General features: G+C 42.0%; 1 protein-coding gene across 8 annotated transcripts in view; it reads left to right on the top strand.

Annotated features, from left to right (window-relative positions):
* Positions 1-16754, top strand: part of ST5 (suppression of tumorigenicity 5) — a 172761-nt gene that overhangs the window by 100281 nt on the left and 55726 nt on the right. For 6 of the 8 annotated variants that reach the window (XM_017810375.1, XM_017810392.1, XM_017810399.1 and 3 more), the window contains 2 exons: positions 1858-3057; positions 6798-6934. In XM_017810375.1, coding sequence (XP_017665864.1) covers positions 1858-3057; positions 6798-6934 — 1337 coding nt within the window. The remainder of the gene's footprint in view (positions 1-1857; positions 3058-6797; positions 6935-16754) is intronic. The other 2 variants (XM_017810415.1, XM_017810406.1) reach the window with 1 other exon arrangement.

The raw sequence follows: 16754 nt of genomic DNA, 5'->3' as shown, positions 1-16754 counted from the left end.
ATCTAAGCTAAAGGAGTGTTAAGAATAATATAAAAGTTTGGTTTTGTGGTGTTAAAATGAAGAGACTGAGACGAGACAGACAGAAATAATGAAGATTCAGGGTGCCCCACCAAGTCGGTGAAGGCCAATTTAGGTTTCATCTTCAGGCACTATAAAGGTATGTCGGCCAAGGTAATTCCAGGTAATCCACTACAAACTCTGTGCTGCAACAGCCAGCCAAAACCACTCATCATCTGTCACCTGCTTTTGATCTTCTGAGATCTCTTAAGACAACTGCCTGCAGCTGTATAGGGTAGCAGGAAATTTAACTTCCAGGATGAAAAGAGCATATTCTGACATGCTTCCTTTCTTTTCTGAAATAAGGAAGCTTTAAGCAGTTGTTGTAGGAGTATTTGCCATTGTCTGTGACTTGAGATCTCTCTTCTCCTATGGGCATGTTTATTTTTCAAAACAATGAAGAAACAGAAGTCACCAAGTGGTGCAACTTCTCTTTCAAATAGACTTGCCCAGAACTTTTTTCTTTTGTGATGCTTATGAGCTTTGCTTGTGAAGTATCCACTGTAAGAAACTGGGATGAAATCTAATAATTTGGTTTGGGGTTGTGTTTGAAGGAGAAGAAAATATCTCCTGTGTTAAAGTAAATTTTTCAGAAATCACCCCAGTGCTCTGGATTTTTGGATTAATGCACAAAACTTGGCACCTCTGCCTGTAGGTATTGGCTGGCTGTTGGGAAGAAAACAATATAGCAGCAGGGATCTTCTGAATCTCTTGTTCCTTTGCTATAGTGGAGACATTTGTTCCTTTTGGTCAAACAGCTCTTTGATTTGGATCTTGTGTGTACAAGACAGTTTATAAAAACTAGCTTGTTGTCCACAGTCTTCACGGAACATAAACTTAATTACATATGCAAGACATTATTTATGGGTCTTTCTTTTTCTTTCTGTGCTGTTTGGAACAGAAGGGTTGCTAGGGCAAAATGTTAAAGGAGTTGTGATTATTTCTGCTATGTTTTGTAAGTATGGATTTTGGCAATGCAGCAAACCCCCTTTTTTGACACAGTTTTGGCTTAATTTTCTTACTGCAGGCTCATCTCTGACGAGCCAACTGATTAATGTTTTGTTTAATTTCCTTTTGTCTTTTTGTTCTTAAAAATCTTTGCAACAATGTACTAAACCCCAGCAACAATAGCTGATTTTGCAAACCATGGCAAGAATTTGTTCCAAGGGTTTTTTCCAGGGTAACACTGAGATCTTTCTATATAGTTCGTATTTTTCAACAGATAGTGTGGGCAGATTAATATGTTTTCTCAGTCTCTGTAATATTCATTTGATAAGAAGTTACTTCTGTTTGATAAGGAGAATTTAATCTGTTGGCCACAGCATCAGATCAAAGACAAACCAGGTCTTTTGCTGTTTTCTTTAGTTTATTATATATATCAGGGATTTGAAATGCTGAGGATAAAGTACTGCAGCGTCTCACACCATGATGCAACTTTGCTTCAGATATTCTGAATTAAAAACTGACATATTTTCAAATTAGTTTGCTCACCTCAACCAGTGAGTAAACTATGCTCCTGGTTGGTCAGTCTTTCCCAGTTTTGTTGCAGTGGGGCAAGAGGGACTCCTTAATCTGGGAGGTCAGGGAGCTACTCAGCTGGAGGTGGTAGATGCCTTCAAGGCAGTAGTTTGCTGTGAGAATCTGAGAATCTCAGCCCTCGACTGTGTGGCTGAATGGTCATTGGTGTCTTAGTGGCACTTTGGGATAGTCTTGCAGTGTGAAGACCTGGAGCCAGGAGAAATCTGGCAACCAACTCTAGTTCCCCCAGGGACTTGATTTTTTATTTCTTTCTGCTTCTAGGTGTCAGTCAGCCACTCCGCCACCTCTTTTGTCCCCCCGAAGAAGCCCTGCCTACCCCCTCAGTGATAGCGAGGACTCTTCCCGCTCTACTCAGCTCACCAAAGTCTCCAGCTCCAGACAGTGCCTCAAGGACCGGAACAGCTGCACGTCTACACCGCAAGGCACCTCCACAAGCCCATCGGACACAGACTCCTCGAGCCACCCCCTCAAAGCCATCAGCGTGGGTGCTTTGGATAAAAGGCTGTCCGTGTCCAAGGCTGACCAAAAGGAGAGTGCAAATGAGGCTCAAGATGGGGAAGCAATAGGGAGCCATCCACTTGCCCGGAGCACTCTGTCCTTGGGCACTTCCACCAACTTGAGGACCTTCTCCATCAGCAGGGTGAGCGTCCGCTCCCAGGCACTGGATATCAGGCAGAAGATCACAGAATGGGAGTGCCGCCGGGAGCTATCCCCCAGGATGAGTGTGTGTGTGGACAAGAGGGATGCTGGGGAGAGGTCAGGCAGTGAGAGCTGCCCCAGTGTGCTGACCTCTCCCTGCAGCGACAAGACATTTGATTTCAAAGGGCTCAGAAGAATGAGCCGAACATTTTCCGAGTGTTCTTACCCGGAAACAGAGGAGGAGGAACTGCTGGACAGGGATTCCTGCCATCGGTTTGAAAAGAGACCAAGCAGGAGTGAGCCTCCTGCTGCCACTTTCCTTAAGGGCCATGGGAGGAAAGAGTCCTCTGCTGTGCTCAACAGAATACAGAAGATTGAGCAGGCTCTGAAGGAGCAGTCGGGCAGAGGCCTCCCCCAGTTACCAAGTAGCTGCTACAGTGTTGACAAAGGGAAGAAAAAGACTGTGGAGGGACTGAGTGAAACCCTAAGTGATAGCAAAGGAGGGAGTGTTATTTTGGGGAGTGAACCAGAAACACCCCCCGAGGCTGAGAAAAGCAGTAAAACAAAACAGGGACTTACTGCAAACTCAGCCGGCCCTAAACTGCTCCTCGAAAGCCCGGCCAACAGCGCGGTGAATCCTGTCCCCAAGCCCAAACGCACCTTTGAATATGAAGCAGACAAAACCCACAAAAACAAACCAAGCAATGGCCTACCTCCATCTCCTACACCTTCTGCTCCTCCTCCCCTCCCGTCCACTCCTGCACCCCCCGTGACCAGAAGGCAGAAGAAAGAGTCGCGCTTTCACAGAAAATCCCAGAATAGGTAACAGTCAAGGAAATGTCTTGTGCTCAGTTCTCCAAATAAATTAATAAATAAGTGTGCTGTGTTTTTGCAGTAACAATATTGTAAATCCTCCTCCTAATGCAGTGCTTTTGACGTAAGAAAAACTAGGAGTTGTGTGCAAGACTAGTGTTGTTTTCTACTGGATTGCACTGATGGGATGCATTGGTACAATACCTTTACATGCCTATAGTTTTGGAGTTCTACAACTTGCATTCCTTGATCCCTAAAAAAGGCCCTAGGTCATGTGTGCTAAAGGTTATCTAGTTCATTTTGGCACAAATGCCCTTAATTGTGATTTTTTAATGGACCATGATTTCATTATTTTCTTGTAGTGGGACCTTAGCTGATCCATCATAGTCTTTTCTTCCTGTTCACTGCAAAACACACCTGCAGAGGTTTTCTATTTCCAAAGCTCATTACTATAGTCAGTTTTATGCAATGCTGGTGATTTTATTTATTTCAGTGCTTAGGAATGTTATCCTAAGTTACTATCAACAGCTGTAGAGGATTAATGCTGAGAAAACTGTTATAGCACTGAAAGACCCTTATGCCCTTCCTGAGTTAATGATGGGCAGAGTGTATGGCTATTTCCCCAGCAGTCTGTGGAGCTTGGCTTGTTTTAAGTACATGATTTGTCTTGAGTTTTAGACATGATAAAACTCATTCTGCTCACTGCTTAGAAAATTGTAGGCACAGTTGTTACTAAGCATTCAAAGTACATAATTTTTAATAAGTTCACATATCGATGCATGTGTGTGATACAGTCTCCCCGATATTTAGATTTGCAAGTAATTGCTAAACAGCTTCTCAGATGCACTCTATCAGTTCAGTATCTGGTGCTTGATGTTGGCTCAATTAATTAAAGGTTTATATCAGCACAACCTAACCTGAAGTATGCTGAGGGAGGAAAAGGGGAACCTTTGAATTCTGCTCTTTTCTTTTAAGACACTCCTGCTTTTGAAATGGATTGAACAGCTCTGCAGAGACGACTTGTTTCTCTGAGAAAGGCGGGGAGAGGGGGATGTGGAAAGTCAAGCTCTGATTAGCAGTGCTTATCTTTGAGTTCTGGCAATGATTTCAGAGGAAGTAAATCTAGTTTTTAACAAGAATTTGTGAAGCAAAGCTTACCTCATTTTGTTCAGCACAGCATTTGCAATGTACAGAAGATAAACAATAGTTTTGAAATGTTCTAGTATAACTGATAGTCTTTATTGGTAAATTAAGGGGCAATCATCTACGAGCCACAGTATTTTATCACAATGATCTTTGAGATGAAGTTTTGAAGCTTCTTTCAAGAAGAGGTACCTGCTGTTCTGCAGGTTCAGCCTCCTGTTGTAGTAGAGTTAGACAACAGCACAGTTCAGAAAAGAAGCTTCAGGCTTGGGTAGGGTTAGGAGATACAAATCCAAAAGAAAAGCATTATTTATCAATTTAAATTGTGATTAGTAGAGTACAAGTTGTAGGATTTACAATGTTATAATGTGAACCTGATGATTCTTGCAAATCAGTTTGACATTTTACAGGGTAGATGTACATTCATTTGTAACAGCTTTACCCTACAGTAGCTTAGTGATTTCTCTGGACTCAACTCTGATTAATCATGATCTAAATAAGTTTAAATCAATCTCCCAAAAATGTCAGGTTTGCTGGCTGTGTTCAAGGCTGGGTAGAAATCCTTTATAAAATCTTAACTAAATTGTCTTTGCTACTGTCCTTCATTTAGTTACAGAAGGGAGAACTCCAGGACTTACAAAGAACTCAAGACCATACAATTCATCTAAGAATGACAGTATTTAGTTAACAGTAATTACTGAAATCTCGATATCTAAACTGTTCTCTTTTTGAGAACAGACATAGTTCATTGTGTCTACAGCTTGTAGCTCTGTGTTTCAGATTGAACACACACGTGGTTTGCACTCACTGGAATGTCATGAGAGTGGACTGTGGGTATTTATTCTTCTAATATCTTGATTGAAAGCATTGATTTTATTTGTCATTCTAGTAAAATGGAGGAAGGTCTCTTATGTTTGCCTCCTAGCATGGGGACAGTCTGTATTCAGAGGATCTGGTGCCCACAGTAGCTTTAACATTTCAGGTTGATGTGAACTGGACGTTCCCTAGCAGTTCCAGATCCTCTGGCACACACACAGTGCAGGAGAGGAGTGTCACAGGATAGGTTTGGGACACATGGACCACACCTTAGTGTCAGTCCACAAAACCATTCCTGTGATCCTATACAATGTCACCACATCATAGTGTTGCCTTGGAATCTATAGGAGTTGGATATTTAACTACTTTAGAAAGTCTCCTTTGATACACAGGTATGTCTTCAGTGTGTAAGCTTCCTTTAGAGCTGTGAGTAGGTGTGGAAGAGTAGGTGTCTGGATCTGGAATGCATGGATTGTTTCTGCTGTGATCCTGGTGTGCATAACTTGGACCTGGATATTCTGAAGATTAGGGAAAGGAGAAAGAGGAGGCTCCTAAGCCTGATCCAGACCTGTAAGTCTGCTCCAGCAGACAAATAGGAAATGCTCTTGTCAAATGCCATGTCTGCATATTAGTCACTGTGTTACCTATAGGGATACCTGAGCCAATTCACAGAGCAAAGTATGTCCTATGAGACTCTCACTGCCATATGGGTGTGCTGTAACTCCAGCTGGGAAGAAGAACAGGGGTTGATGGCAGGATGATTTATTGTTAATCTAGTTTAGGTCTCAGTGAGTGAAGTATGGGCATCAGCACAGTCTCTGCAAGCCTTACAGCACCACAGGATTTATGCTCTGAACTGAGCCTGTTTTTATTACTGTTTCATCCTCAGCAGTAAATCAGTCTGATGAATGCCAGCCCCTGTACAGCTGGCACTGTGATTCAAAGATCTCCCAGCTTCAGTATAGATAGACATTGCCTGAGGGAAAAAATGCTATGTAAACTGGAAAGTGGGAAGGACTCATGCTCTTCTTCCTCTAGAACTGCTCTGCGGCATTAGGAGGTGGGAGGTGGTGAATTGCCCCTCCTTCAAGTACCCAGGGGAGAGACAAATTGTATGGTTTATCTGACCCAGCCAGCCCTCACCTTCCTGCCAGAAAGGCCAAACCTTCAGGCCTTGAGCCATCAGCCCAGATTGCTCATCCACCCCAGAGAGCACTAATTTCCTCAATGCTTTGCCCTTTGCTGATAGTGCTTGACACAGGGTGTGCAAGAGAAATGGGTGACTTCCACACGAGTCTGCCTCTGTCATCTGTACCCTGACCTCTGTGCAGGAACACATCTGAAGGTTTAAGACATGAGTGGTGTCGGACTAGGGGCTGCATTTCCCAGAACAACCAGTGGAGGAACACTTTCCAGAGATATGTCTTTCTTGAGAAGAGAGGGCCACATGCTTCTGGGGACCTTGGCAAGAGCAAAGCAATTTCTAATCTCAGGATTGTGCTGCTAACTTCGTAAACTTTCAAAAATGTCACATACTTTCTTGGTATTTTCTTGCTGTCTGCATAATGGGGGTAACAATACTTCCAATCCCATAGAAGTGTCACAGGTGGCTATACTAGAGACTGCTGTGAGCACAGGACTTAGGATCCTCTAAAAGTTATTTCTTAATACATGATATGTGATTTTTGTTGTTGTAGTTCATTTTATATATATTTCTTAGCAGACACTCATCTAAATGTTTGAATAATTTTGCATTCTAGTTACTGATTACTTATTGTTTTAAATTTCAGAAAATCCTTTGAGTTTGAGGATGCCTCAAGTCTGCAATCCCTGTACCCTCCCTCCCCGACTGAAAATGGGACTGAGAGCCAGCATAAATTTGGATCCAAGAGCACTTTAGAAGAGAATGCCTATGAAGACATTGTAGGTAAGAAGCTGCTGCAGTACACGGGCTCGCAGCAGGATGTTAAGTGGTGGTGGGCAGGCCATGTATTGTTGAACACGTGCCCTGTGCAGGAGCATTCAGTGCTGTCAGTAAAGAGAGATTAAATGGAGGGTAAAGGGGTTTGATCCTTCAGTGCAAATGTAGGAAGTAGTAATGTCTGCATGCAGGAAGCCTTGATTCTTTCGGACTTTATTGGGTACTATTGGAAACAGACTGTTTGGTCAGCTTTTTGCCAATGCTTTTCAAGAACCAAATCATTCTTTTTATCACGGCCTTGGCTTGAAGCCTTGAGTGGTGTAAAAATGCAAAGAACTGAACTTGAGACGGTGTTTACAGAGCTATCCAATAGCGAGATTAACCTCAGAGGCCTTGTGTGGTCACCCTGAGCTTTTCAGGACTCCAGTGTGGACTGCCCCAAAGCAGTTGTTTGTAGCACTGTTGCTGGTCTTCCCTAAGTCCCAGTTGCTGGTTAAAGAGGAATTAATTTCCTTTAGCTATACAACCATCAGAAATACACAACAAAAACGCACTGTTTTGATTAAGCTTCATAAGAAAAACATGTTTCTTTTGGTCTTAGAAGGAAATGTATGGCCTATGCATACATTCTTTTAACATCAAAAAAAAAGTTGTTGCAATTACTGAAAATTGGGCAGCCCTTCAGAGCACAGATTTTCCACACAAGTGGTGAATATCTGCATTGTCTTTAACTATTTCAGTGTTATATTATTACAGCAGATACAAAGGGGACTTCATTTTACTTTGGACAATGCATCTTTATATACTGAAAACTGGAGGGCTACCGAGATAATCAGGGACTCTAAAGCACATGTCCTCTAAAGAGACACTGACAAGCTGGGCTTGTTTAATCTGGTAAAAAGTCACTCTAGTAGTGCTTACAAATGTTTGAAGGGCAAACAAAGATAATAGAACAAAACTCTTCTTGGTCATATCAGTTGATACAGCAAAGAACAGTGGCCACAAATTGCAGCCTGGGGCTCTTTGTCGTACTCAAATTCTCTCTCTGGCTTGTCAGCCTCAGTGAAAACAGGAATTTATTCTTTCCATTTTCAGCTGTACTCTTCCTCTACGTCATTCAAAAAAAAATGCTTTCAGAACAGAAGAAAATGCTCTTGCTCAGTATCTGTTAGTAAAAATGAGAGCTTTTGTAGATACTGAGAAATTTTTCTCTGTGGAGAGCATCTTTATATGATCATCAGCCTATTCCATGAGAGACCATGCAATTCATACTTGAAAATGTATTGTGTGTTAGTTACAGTGCTCATATTTTCTCAGGATTTGTCAATGTGCTGCTAGATGTTAGGTGGTAATGCTTCTTTTCCTTGCCCTGGTTTGTTAAATATCAATATAAAATGTGCAGGACTGGTAAGAAGCTTTCTTCAAAAGAGAAGAAATCTTGGGTTCAGTAAAGCAAAATCATAATGGGCTCTTCCAGCTCATGGGAACTATAAACCAGCTGCCTGCAGACTGTAATTTGGGCATTTTGGCAGGGCAATGGGAAGAGAATGCAAAATTTCAGATCTGTGAACAAACACAGAACTTCATTGTTTTGTACTGCTTTTTAACAGCCTCTTTCCAAGCACTTTATTCAATACAGGCAGTGCAGGGGGAATACCAAATCAGTATAATTCTTATAAACTGTCAAGCATGATTAAAGACAAGCCAAAGTGGTTTGATCTCCAGCTTTAAAGAAACTATCGTAGTTCTGTGTATCACATCTGCAATTTATACCAGTAGTGCTAGACCCCAGTCTCTAAGTAGCACTTCTGTACTCATGCAAACCAGGTGCCTGTAATAGTGAGTTTGTTTTACAGATCTACATCTGCTTCAAAGCTACAAAGGACTTGTCACTGTACCTTGGGTTTCCTTTGCAAACAGTTGCTCTAGAGGCGGTGGTGGGTCTTTTTCTATACCTTGTTGAATCTCCTGTCTCTCTAAAAGCTTGTAGGAAGTTAAAACATTGTTGCTGTAGTAATAAACTTAATAAAGTGTGTCATTTCCCCTTAGAATTAGAATTTGTAATGCAAGTAAATGCTAAAATACAAGAAAAGAAAGTTGTGAATCTTGAGTAATGTTCTAAGCACTGTGAGACAGAGTCATAAAATTCAGGTCTGAAGGGACTCTGGAGTCAGCTGGTCCAATCTCTGGTTAAAGCAGGGCTAGTTTCAATATTAGGTCAAGTTGCTTAGGGCCACATCTGGTTGAGTTTTCCAAATACTGTAGCAGGATGGTTTCACTGCCTCTCTGTGCAGCCTGCTCCACTGCTTAGCCTCCACTGTGAAGAATTTTTTCTTGATGTCACTGAAAATAGATTTCTCTTTCTTTCCAGTCCAAATTCTCTTACCATTTGTGACTGCTGTCCTTCATCCTTTCACCTCTGAGCAGTGTTTGGTGCCACCTTTTCCACTTCCCCTTCTAGGTAGTGGAAGACAGCAGTTGGGTTATCCCACAGACTTTTCTAGGCTAATCAATCCCAGTTCTCTCAGCCTCTTCTTTTTTATGTTGTGCACTCCAGCTCCCAACCATCTCAGTAGCCTTGCTCTAGCCTATCACCAGTCTGTTGATGTCTCTCTGGTACTGTGAATACTCCAGGTGTGGCCTTGAAAGGGCCAAATAGAGGGGAATTACCACTTTCATTTCTTGCTGGCCACAGTCTTGCTAATACAGACCAGGGTGTGGTTGGCCGTCCTTACCCTGGCATGCACTGTTGCGAGGTTATTCTGACCCCCGTGGGAGTGGATTTGTCTTTCCTAAACTTCCTGAAGTTCCTGCCAAGCCATTCCTTCAGTTTGCTGATGTCACACAGCACAGAAGCCCAGCTCTCCTGTCTGTCAGCATGTCCCCTTGTCTGGTGCTCCTCAGCAGGACATCTCTCCCTGACTGGAAAGCAGAGGAGAGCTGTGGATAAGTTGTGAATTATCTGTCAGAGAATATCTTCTGAAAAGCATGTTTCATGTTACATATCTACAAGTTACTGTGTGTGGGGTACTGAGCTCTAACTCAGACTAGTGCAGCTTCCAAGCACATAGTTGCTAGGACTGGATTCACTGGTTTTTTGCTTAATACATGGCCTTCTCAAGTAATGCTTATGTACAATAAACCTTTTTCTTTGTCCTGGTGCCCTTGCACTGTTTTCTTATTTAATGACCAGGGCAGCAATGAACTGCTGTGGCTAGTTTGTCTTACTGTGAGAGCTGACTTAAAAAAAAAAAAAAGTTTTAAGGTATATTAAAACCAAAAATGATTGTGCTTTGAAATCCAGTGACATCATGAACTAGACACTTTCTTTAATTTTGTGATATTTTTGTAGACTTTAACAGATGATATACCTGCATGTTACCTTCAAGACAGGTATTGGATCGGAACATAATGATCCATTCTGCGCTAATCAAGCAGCAGATGTATAAAGGGATGCACATTCCTAATATAAATCAGAGCTGTATTCCATGTGCAAGGAACCATGTGGACTTCATTCATCTTCTGTACTAGCACTAAAAGGAATGTAGCAGTCATAGTAAACTTAACATTGTTTTGCTTCTTGTGGTTTTGAATGAGCCTTTAATCAGACCAAAATTGATGTGGCTTTATGAATCCGGTTGGGGAAACCATGCTTGGCTTTCTGTGAATTCAAAAAACTATCATAGTATTAAGAGATGTCTGAGATAGTTGCTTCTGCTGTGTTTGTGGACAACAGTATTTCCTGTCATCTGTACCATACGGTTTCAGTTTTCTAGTCTGTTCCCCTAAATGCAGTTGAGATGTTTAATACTGTTATTTAAGGTCTTGTGTCTCCGAGGCATTTTTCACCTGACATCTAGAAGAAAGCACTTGTTATGATTGTTACCAAAAAAAGTTGATTGAATAACTTGAAATCATAATATTAAATTTAATTTGAGAAAATCTAGTAAAACTAGGTAAATTATAATTTGTGAGAGAAATTGCACTCAATTTAGAAATTAAATGTTAGTGGAAGTCTTTGAAAAGGCAAGCCTTCTTACTCTCCAACTCCTCAGAGTGCTGGACACAGTAGAACAGGTGAAGGTTTCCTCCAAGAGGATGCTACAGAGATGTGTAGGAAACCCACTGCTCAACTGGGCTCTGTGTGTTGCATCATAGATTGAGAATGTTTGATTTAATGTTGCACAACTCCATTTGCCCTGTCCAAGCAAGAGCCATTTCCTCTTATAGCTGCCTGGCTATAAGAATGGAAGCAATTAAAATGCTTTTCCTCCCTAAAGATTTGTGTCTTAACAGGGTTTTTTGCCTCTCTGCTGTTTTTTAAGTCATAGGACTATTCAGCACATAGCCCAGGTCTGTGAGTATCAGACTATTTGTTTTCTGATGAACATAGTTGCTTATTGGTGCAATAGGAGGAATAGTTTGTGTCACAATGAGTTTATTTAAGACACATCTATTACTGCAGAGAGGCCTTGCCCCAGTAAGATTTCCATTCTAACTGGCTCACGTGCAAGACAGGTGCCTGCTCACTAAATTGCAGTGGTCAAAAAAAGTTCTTAGAACTCTGTTAACTCACATGAGAGACAGTGCTAATACACCTCTTTTAGAGTCCCAGGAGCTCTTTTGAGTGCTCTTTAGGTGGTGTGCCAAATGCATGATAGGTGTCAGTGCCAAAACTTGCTAGAGCTGCTTGGTGGCAGGTCCCAGTGAGTAGAGTAGAGCACTAGGCCACGCGACTCTCCTTTAACCTTGCAGTTGATACAGTCTACATTTATTGTTCATTAAATGCAGGTCTGTTTTCAACTGACATTGTAGGATATACTGTGAAGGTTGGAGTCCATCAAATACCTACTGTCTGAGGAAATGCTCTTTTCAAGGAGACTTGAGCAGCTAGAATGTGAACTTGGGCAGATGGATTGGCTGTTAAAGAGACACAGATAACCTGGGCAAGAGAAGGATAATCAGAAGTGTATGGTTCAGGCAACTGGCACAGACTCCTGTGAAAAAATCTTTCTTCTGGCAATGCCAGCTTATTATGCAAAGTTAAAAGTTGAATGTTTTTATCTTAAAGGTGGGATTCAACAGTTGAGTTCTAAAAGAACTCAGACCTTTGGATCTAGTGTTTTTGTATTGTCTATACTGGTAGAGACCAGCTTGAAACCTTGCCTTGGAACTCAGTTCCATCTTCTCCTCATTCCTCCCTATCGCCACGTCACAATTTCTCTGTGGTCCATTGACAAGGATAGAGTCAGTCACACATTCTTGATGGGGATACAGACTTCTTGTCAGCTCAGAAATAAATGTACAGGGGCAGAGCTTGAGTTGTATTTATGGCCCATCTTGGGTTGTATTTATGTCTGTTGAGAAGTAATTGATGAAGCCAGTCAGAACACTCCTCAGAAATCTGTGGAGGTATCAGTCAGCTGAGTCAGATCATTTCAGATTGACTTTAAATAAAAGTTAAATTATGTGGGAAGTCTGTCTAGAGGGGGAAAAACGAGAAAAGAAGGCAAATAACTGAAGGAGAAGCATCTGCTGACAGCTAGTATGTCTGCTTTGGCAGCTAGAGCTGAAGCAGTCTAGAAAGTAAAGCAATGCCTCAAAAACATTGCTATGGAATCTCTAAAAGCAGGATGAATTTCTGAATGGAATCTTGCTGGTGGGTTCCTGTCGGGAATGTCCTGCAGTTCACTGTCCTGGGGGCAGCTGGCCCTCTTGGGGAGGGGTTCTTATGCACCTGTCTGCTCTCTGGACCTGTTCAGTGTCGTGGTTAGGAGACTTTGAGCCCTTTCAGTAGCTGGACACTTCTCTAGACAGATACTTTTTGCACCTTATAGGAAGGTAGATTGACAATAGTGACTTAATCACTGTGCTTCTGTAGGGGGATATAATAACTGAATCTTGTTACAATTGACACCAAAGGTGACAGAAAAGTGAAACAGTGTAGTTATAGACAATTGTTTAGCTGTTTTCATCTGTCATTGACTATCACTTCAGTTTGGGAGAATCAGCTTCTTGTTTACTTCTGCACTAAAACAGGACAACTAGTTCTGGGTTTGCATGGGCCTTCTTCACAGTCAGAGAGTTGAGAGAAAAATAAATTATTACAAAACCTCAAACCCATCAGGTTGGTAGTAGGCCTAGAAATGTTTGGGGTTTTTTTCTTTGCTTGCTTGGTTGGTTTTTTGTTTTGGTTTGATTTTGAGTAAAATCATATCTTCCTCATAAAATCCTGTACATCTTCTGTACAGGTTTCAGATACTCACAAAGCAGAACATCCTTCTTTTGGTGTAGCCATTTCTCCTTGAAATTACTGAGGGTCAGTAATTGTTGTTGTTGTACATGGGCAAATACAATCTCTTCAGAGAACAGAGGAGTCTGGATCTCTGAGTGATTTCCCGTGTGTCAGAACTCATAAGAAAGAGAGCAATATGTCTCAAATCAGCATTATTAAGTGGAGTGTCAGGCAGCCTAACCCAGGTGGGTACCTGAGCAGTTAAAATAGGCAGGTGTGGACCTACAAGCAAGGTCTTGAGTGTGGAGGGAATACTGGTGGCTTAACCTTCTCTGTGGAGTCCAGAACAGCATGTCACTCCCTTTATCTCTTGTGGTAAGGCACCTTGTCTCTCCTAAACCACTTAGTTGTTTTGAATTCTTGTGTAAAATTGGCATAGTGCATGTCATGTAACAAAATGGGATGATTTAGCTGTTTTACTGAATCCTTCACTCTGTGTGAGAAGAGCTGCAGAAACGATGACCGAGACCCAGTTGGAAGATGTTCCAGCTTGACAATGCTTTCGAATTAGAATATTTGCAAAGTTCTTCCAGTAAATGTGGGAAAAGGTTAGAAAGATAGCGGGTTGTTCTTTCAAGTGAAATCCTGCCTTCACATGCCACATTATTGCCTGTTATGCTTTTGTAGCACATTATAGTCTGTCATATTATCATCTCACATCAAAGTCATTGTACAAATCAAGGAGAAACTGAAATTGCTGGGCTGCTGTGAAGCTGAAGCAAACTTGGAGAGATTGCAACTACGCCAGCAGTGCTGTTCTTCTCTGAAAACATTTTGGGTTTTCAGCCAGACCCATTCCAGCAGGTACCTGGACAACTGTTAGTCAAAGACAGAGCTAGGATTGATGCAAACTGATGGTACAGGCAGTGATCATGGAGTTGTATGTTCCCGTCTTCTTCTGCACCCACAGTCTGCCTGTCACAGTCTAAAAAGCACGTAAGATTTTGGAAAGTGTAATAGTGGCAAATTTAATTATAGACACTGTAGGCTAATAGCAACCAGAGCACATTAAATCAAACAGTATCCATAGGGGCATGTCAAAGAAAAGCCAAATACTTTAGCTGATCCTGTTGACAATCAGCCTGCTGCTCTGTTGTTACATTGGGATACATGGATTCCAGTTATTTTTAATAATCATCTCATGCTCTATTTAGATCCCATTTTTTCTCTGTGGAGTCTGTCTCATCGCTATACCATCCACTGCAGTGTCTTGTGAGAGTCTCGGTCAGCTGTATTGCCTGGTTTTCTAGTTGATAGTTTCTGTTGGCTTTATTGCATGGTTTTCTAGTCAGTGCTGCAGGCTAGTAAAACAGAGAAAAATAACCATGAGACTGCTCTGCCAAATCCTACTTTAAATTCAGAGACTGTTGAAGTCAGCAGGGTTAGGCCTCTGAAGTGCAGGCAGTTTAGGCATGCTGATGCTGTACTGTGCTAACAGTTGCTCATCAGATGTTTTTGTGCACATGACTTTGGACTGAGTGGTAAATGGGTGAATTATGAGGGTGAAATTTCTTACTAATTTATCAACCATGCTAATTCTTTTCCCCTATGCTTCATTATGATTACAGCTCTAAGCTCTTGCAGTCCCTGCAGAGATAGCTGGGAGCTGAAAGCACCTGCAGTGTTTCTTCTGCTTATTGCAAGGCAAAGCAGAACTGGAGAAGTTCAGAAAGCACAGGCTGTTGCCTACAAAATCCATGGACCTGGACTCAAAAGGTCGATTGCGTTTTAGACTTGTCACTCTGCATGTTACAGATACTCTACTACTTTTCTGAGATCATGGTACTGAGCTGATGCACTGGGTGATAGGACTATAGGCTGGTAATGGCTTGTAACTTAGTACTATTCAGCAATAGCTTTTCAAAGCGGCTATAATGTGTTTTAGCTGTACTTTGATATTGAAATGGTTCCTCTTTCTGCAGATTCCTGAGGTAAATTCCTCAGCTGAGATGCACAGTTGCAGCTTCCCTGGTGTTGAAAGAGCTTATCTATGTACTAAAGAGCTAAGCTCAGATACTTTATGAGAGTGTAGAGATTTTGTGGTTTTCATCCATTTGATCTGAACATGCTCATAAACATCCCAGTGGCTCAGTTTTCCTCCAGCACTGGCGGTGCAAATCTACATTTGTGTAATTTTATGACTAAAATGAATGATCAATGCACACACATTGCAATGGGCCCACGTGGATTCTCACCACTGGGCAGTTCCTTGGACTTGGTCCCCAGAGATGCCAGAGGGCTGTAAGTCTGCACAGTGCTGTGCTGTTCCTTCATGCAGTGCTTGAACTCAGAGGTTCGCTCCCATTCCTTCCTCTTCAACAATGGCAAAAGCAGAATTCCCCAACCACCCTTTTCTCTGCTTGCTTCCTCCTTGCCCAGTGGTATTTTATTTTCTGCAAGGGTTTGTGTTTTTGTGGACCAAATGAGTTGGGCTTTTTGCACAACTGAACAGAGGTCATGGGCAGAGGGCAGAAAAGGTAGTTCAAGGATCTGTAGGTGCCATCAGAGGGATTATGTGTGGAAAGGAGTTGATGTGACATCTTGTGTCTGTTGTTACAGAAACAATGTAAAAGGTTGCCCCATGCATCAGAGGTTCTTACAGACTGCTCACTTGGGTGTTTCTACTTGTCTGTTATTCAGTCCTGATTCTGCTTATGTGAGCCTCTTTTCCTATCCATTTATTGCCACTATTTCCAGCCCCTTGCCTAGGGAGCAGTATGTGCTGCTTTTTCCCAATTCTCTTCTTGGATGTCAGCTGAAGCTTTCATCTCCCACTCTATTATGATATAAAAATGCATTAATTGCCCTATATTTTCTGCACGTGCTCTGTTATGCAGGAAATACACATTTTGTCACCTGTGAGGTGATAACTCTAACTCAGCTGTGCAACTCAGGGGCCAGGGCTTTCTATGTAGCCAGGAGGAAAGGTGGTAGGCTCTTAGCTTGGGCACTCAGCATCACCCTCTGGATTCAGTATCTCCTCTGTGAACATTGCCTCCTGATTTAGGCATCCAAGTTAACATGTCGATGAGCCCTTTCCCTTACTGTGTACCTGCTGTTTGCTGCTTCTTGCTTCCTGGCAGTGCAAAAGGCTGGAGTTATAAATCAGCCCTTGGTGAATCACTTAATTCCTCTGATAATTGTTTCTCCCATCTAGAAAGAAATGATGCATTTCCCTGCTTTCTGCCATTTATAGAGAAGCATCTGCCTGCTGCTTTTTTTTCCCTCCTCAGCTTTACTTTTCACTCCTTTCTCAGCGTGAGACAGGCTTGCTGAGTCTGCTTCTGCTTCCCATTTGCCACGTGTGGAGGCTGAGCAGAGGAACATTGTGTGCTGCCTCAGGATTCAGTGGGGCTGACGGAGTGAGGAACTGCAACCCCTGGAGGAAACTCATTGATGCTTAAGCTCAAGGCACTGCATTCCTCAGGACTTTTAAAAATATCACTGCTTGTTTTATCTTTTTTTTTTTATTATTTTATTTTTCTTTCTTTTCTTTCCACGGTGGACCACTCATTAAATTGTCTATGAGAT

This window comes from Lepidothrix coronata, unplaced genomic scaffold, assembly GCF_001604755.1.
Source record: "Lepidothrix coronata isolate B3197 unplaced genomic scaffold, Lepidothrix_coronata-1.0 Scaffold1, whole genome shotgun sequence".
NCBI classification, from domain to species: domain Eukaryota; kingdom Metazoa; phylum Chordata; class Aves; order Passeriformes; family Pipridae; genus Lepidothrix; species Lepidothrix coronata.
Note: the sequence above shows the minus strand (reverse complement) of the source record. Positions and strands in the feature narration are given on the sequence as shown.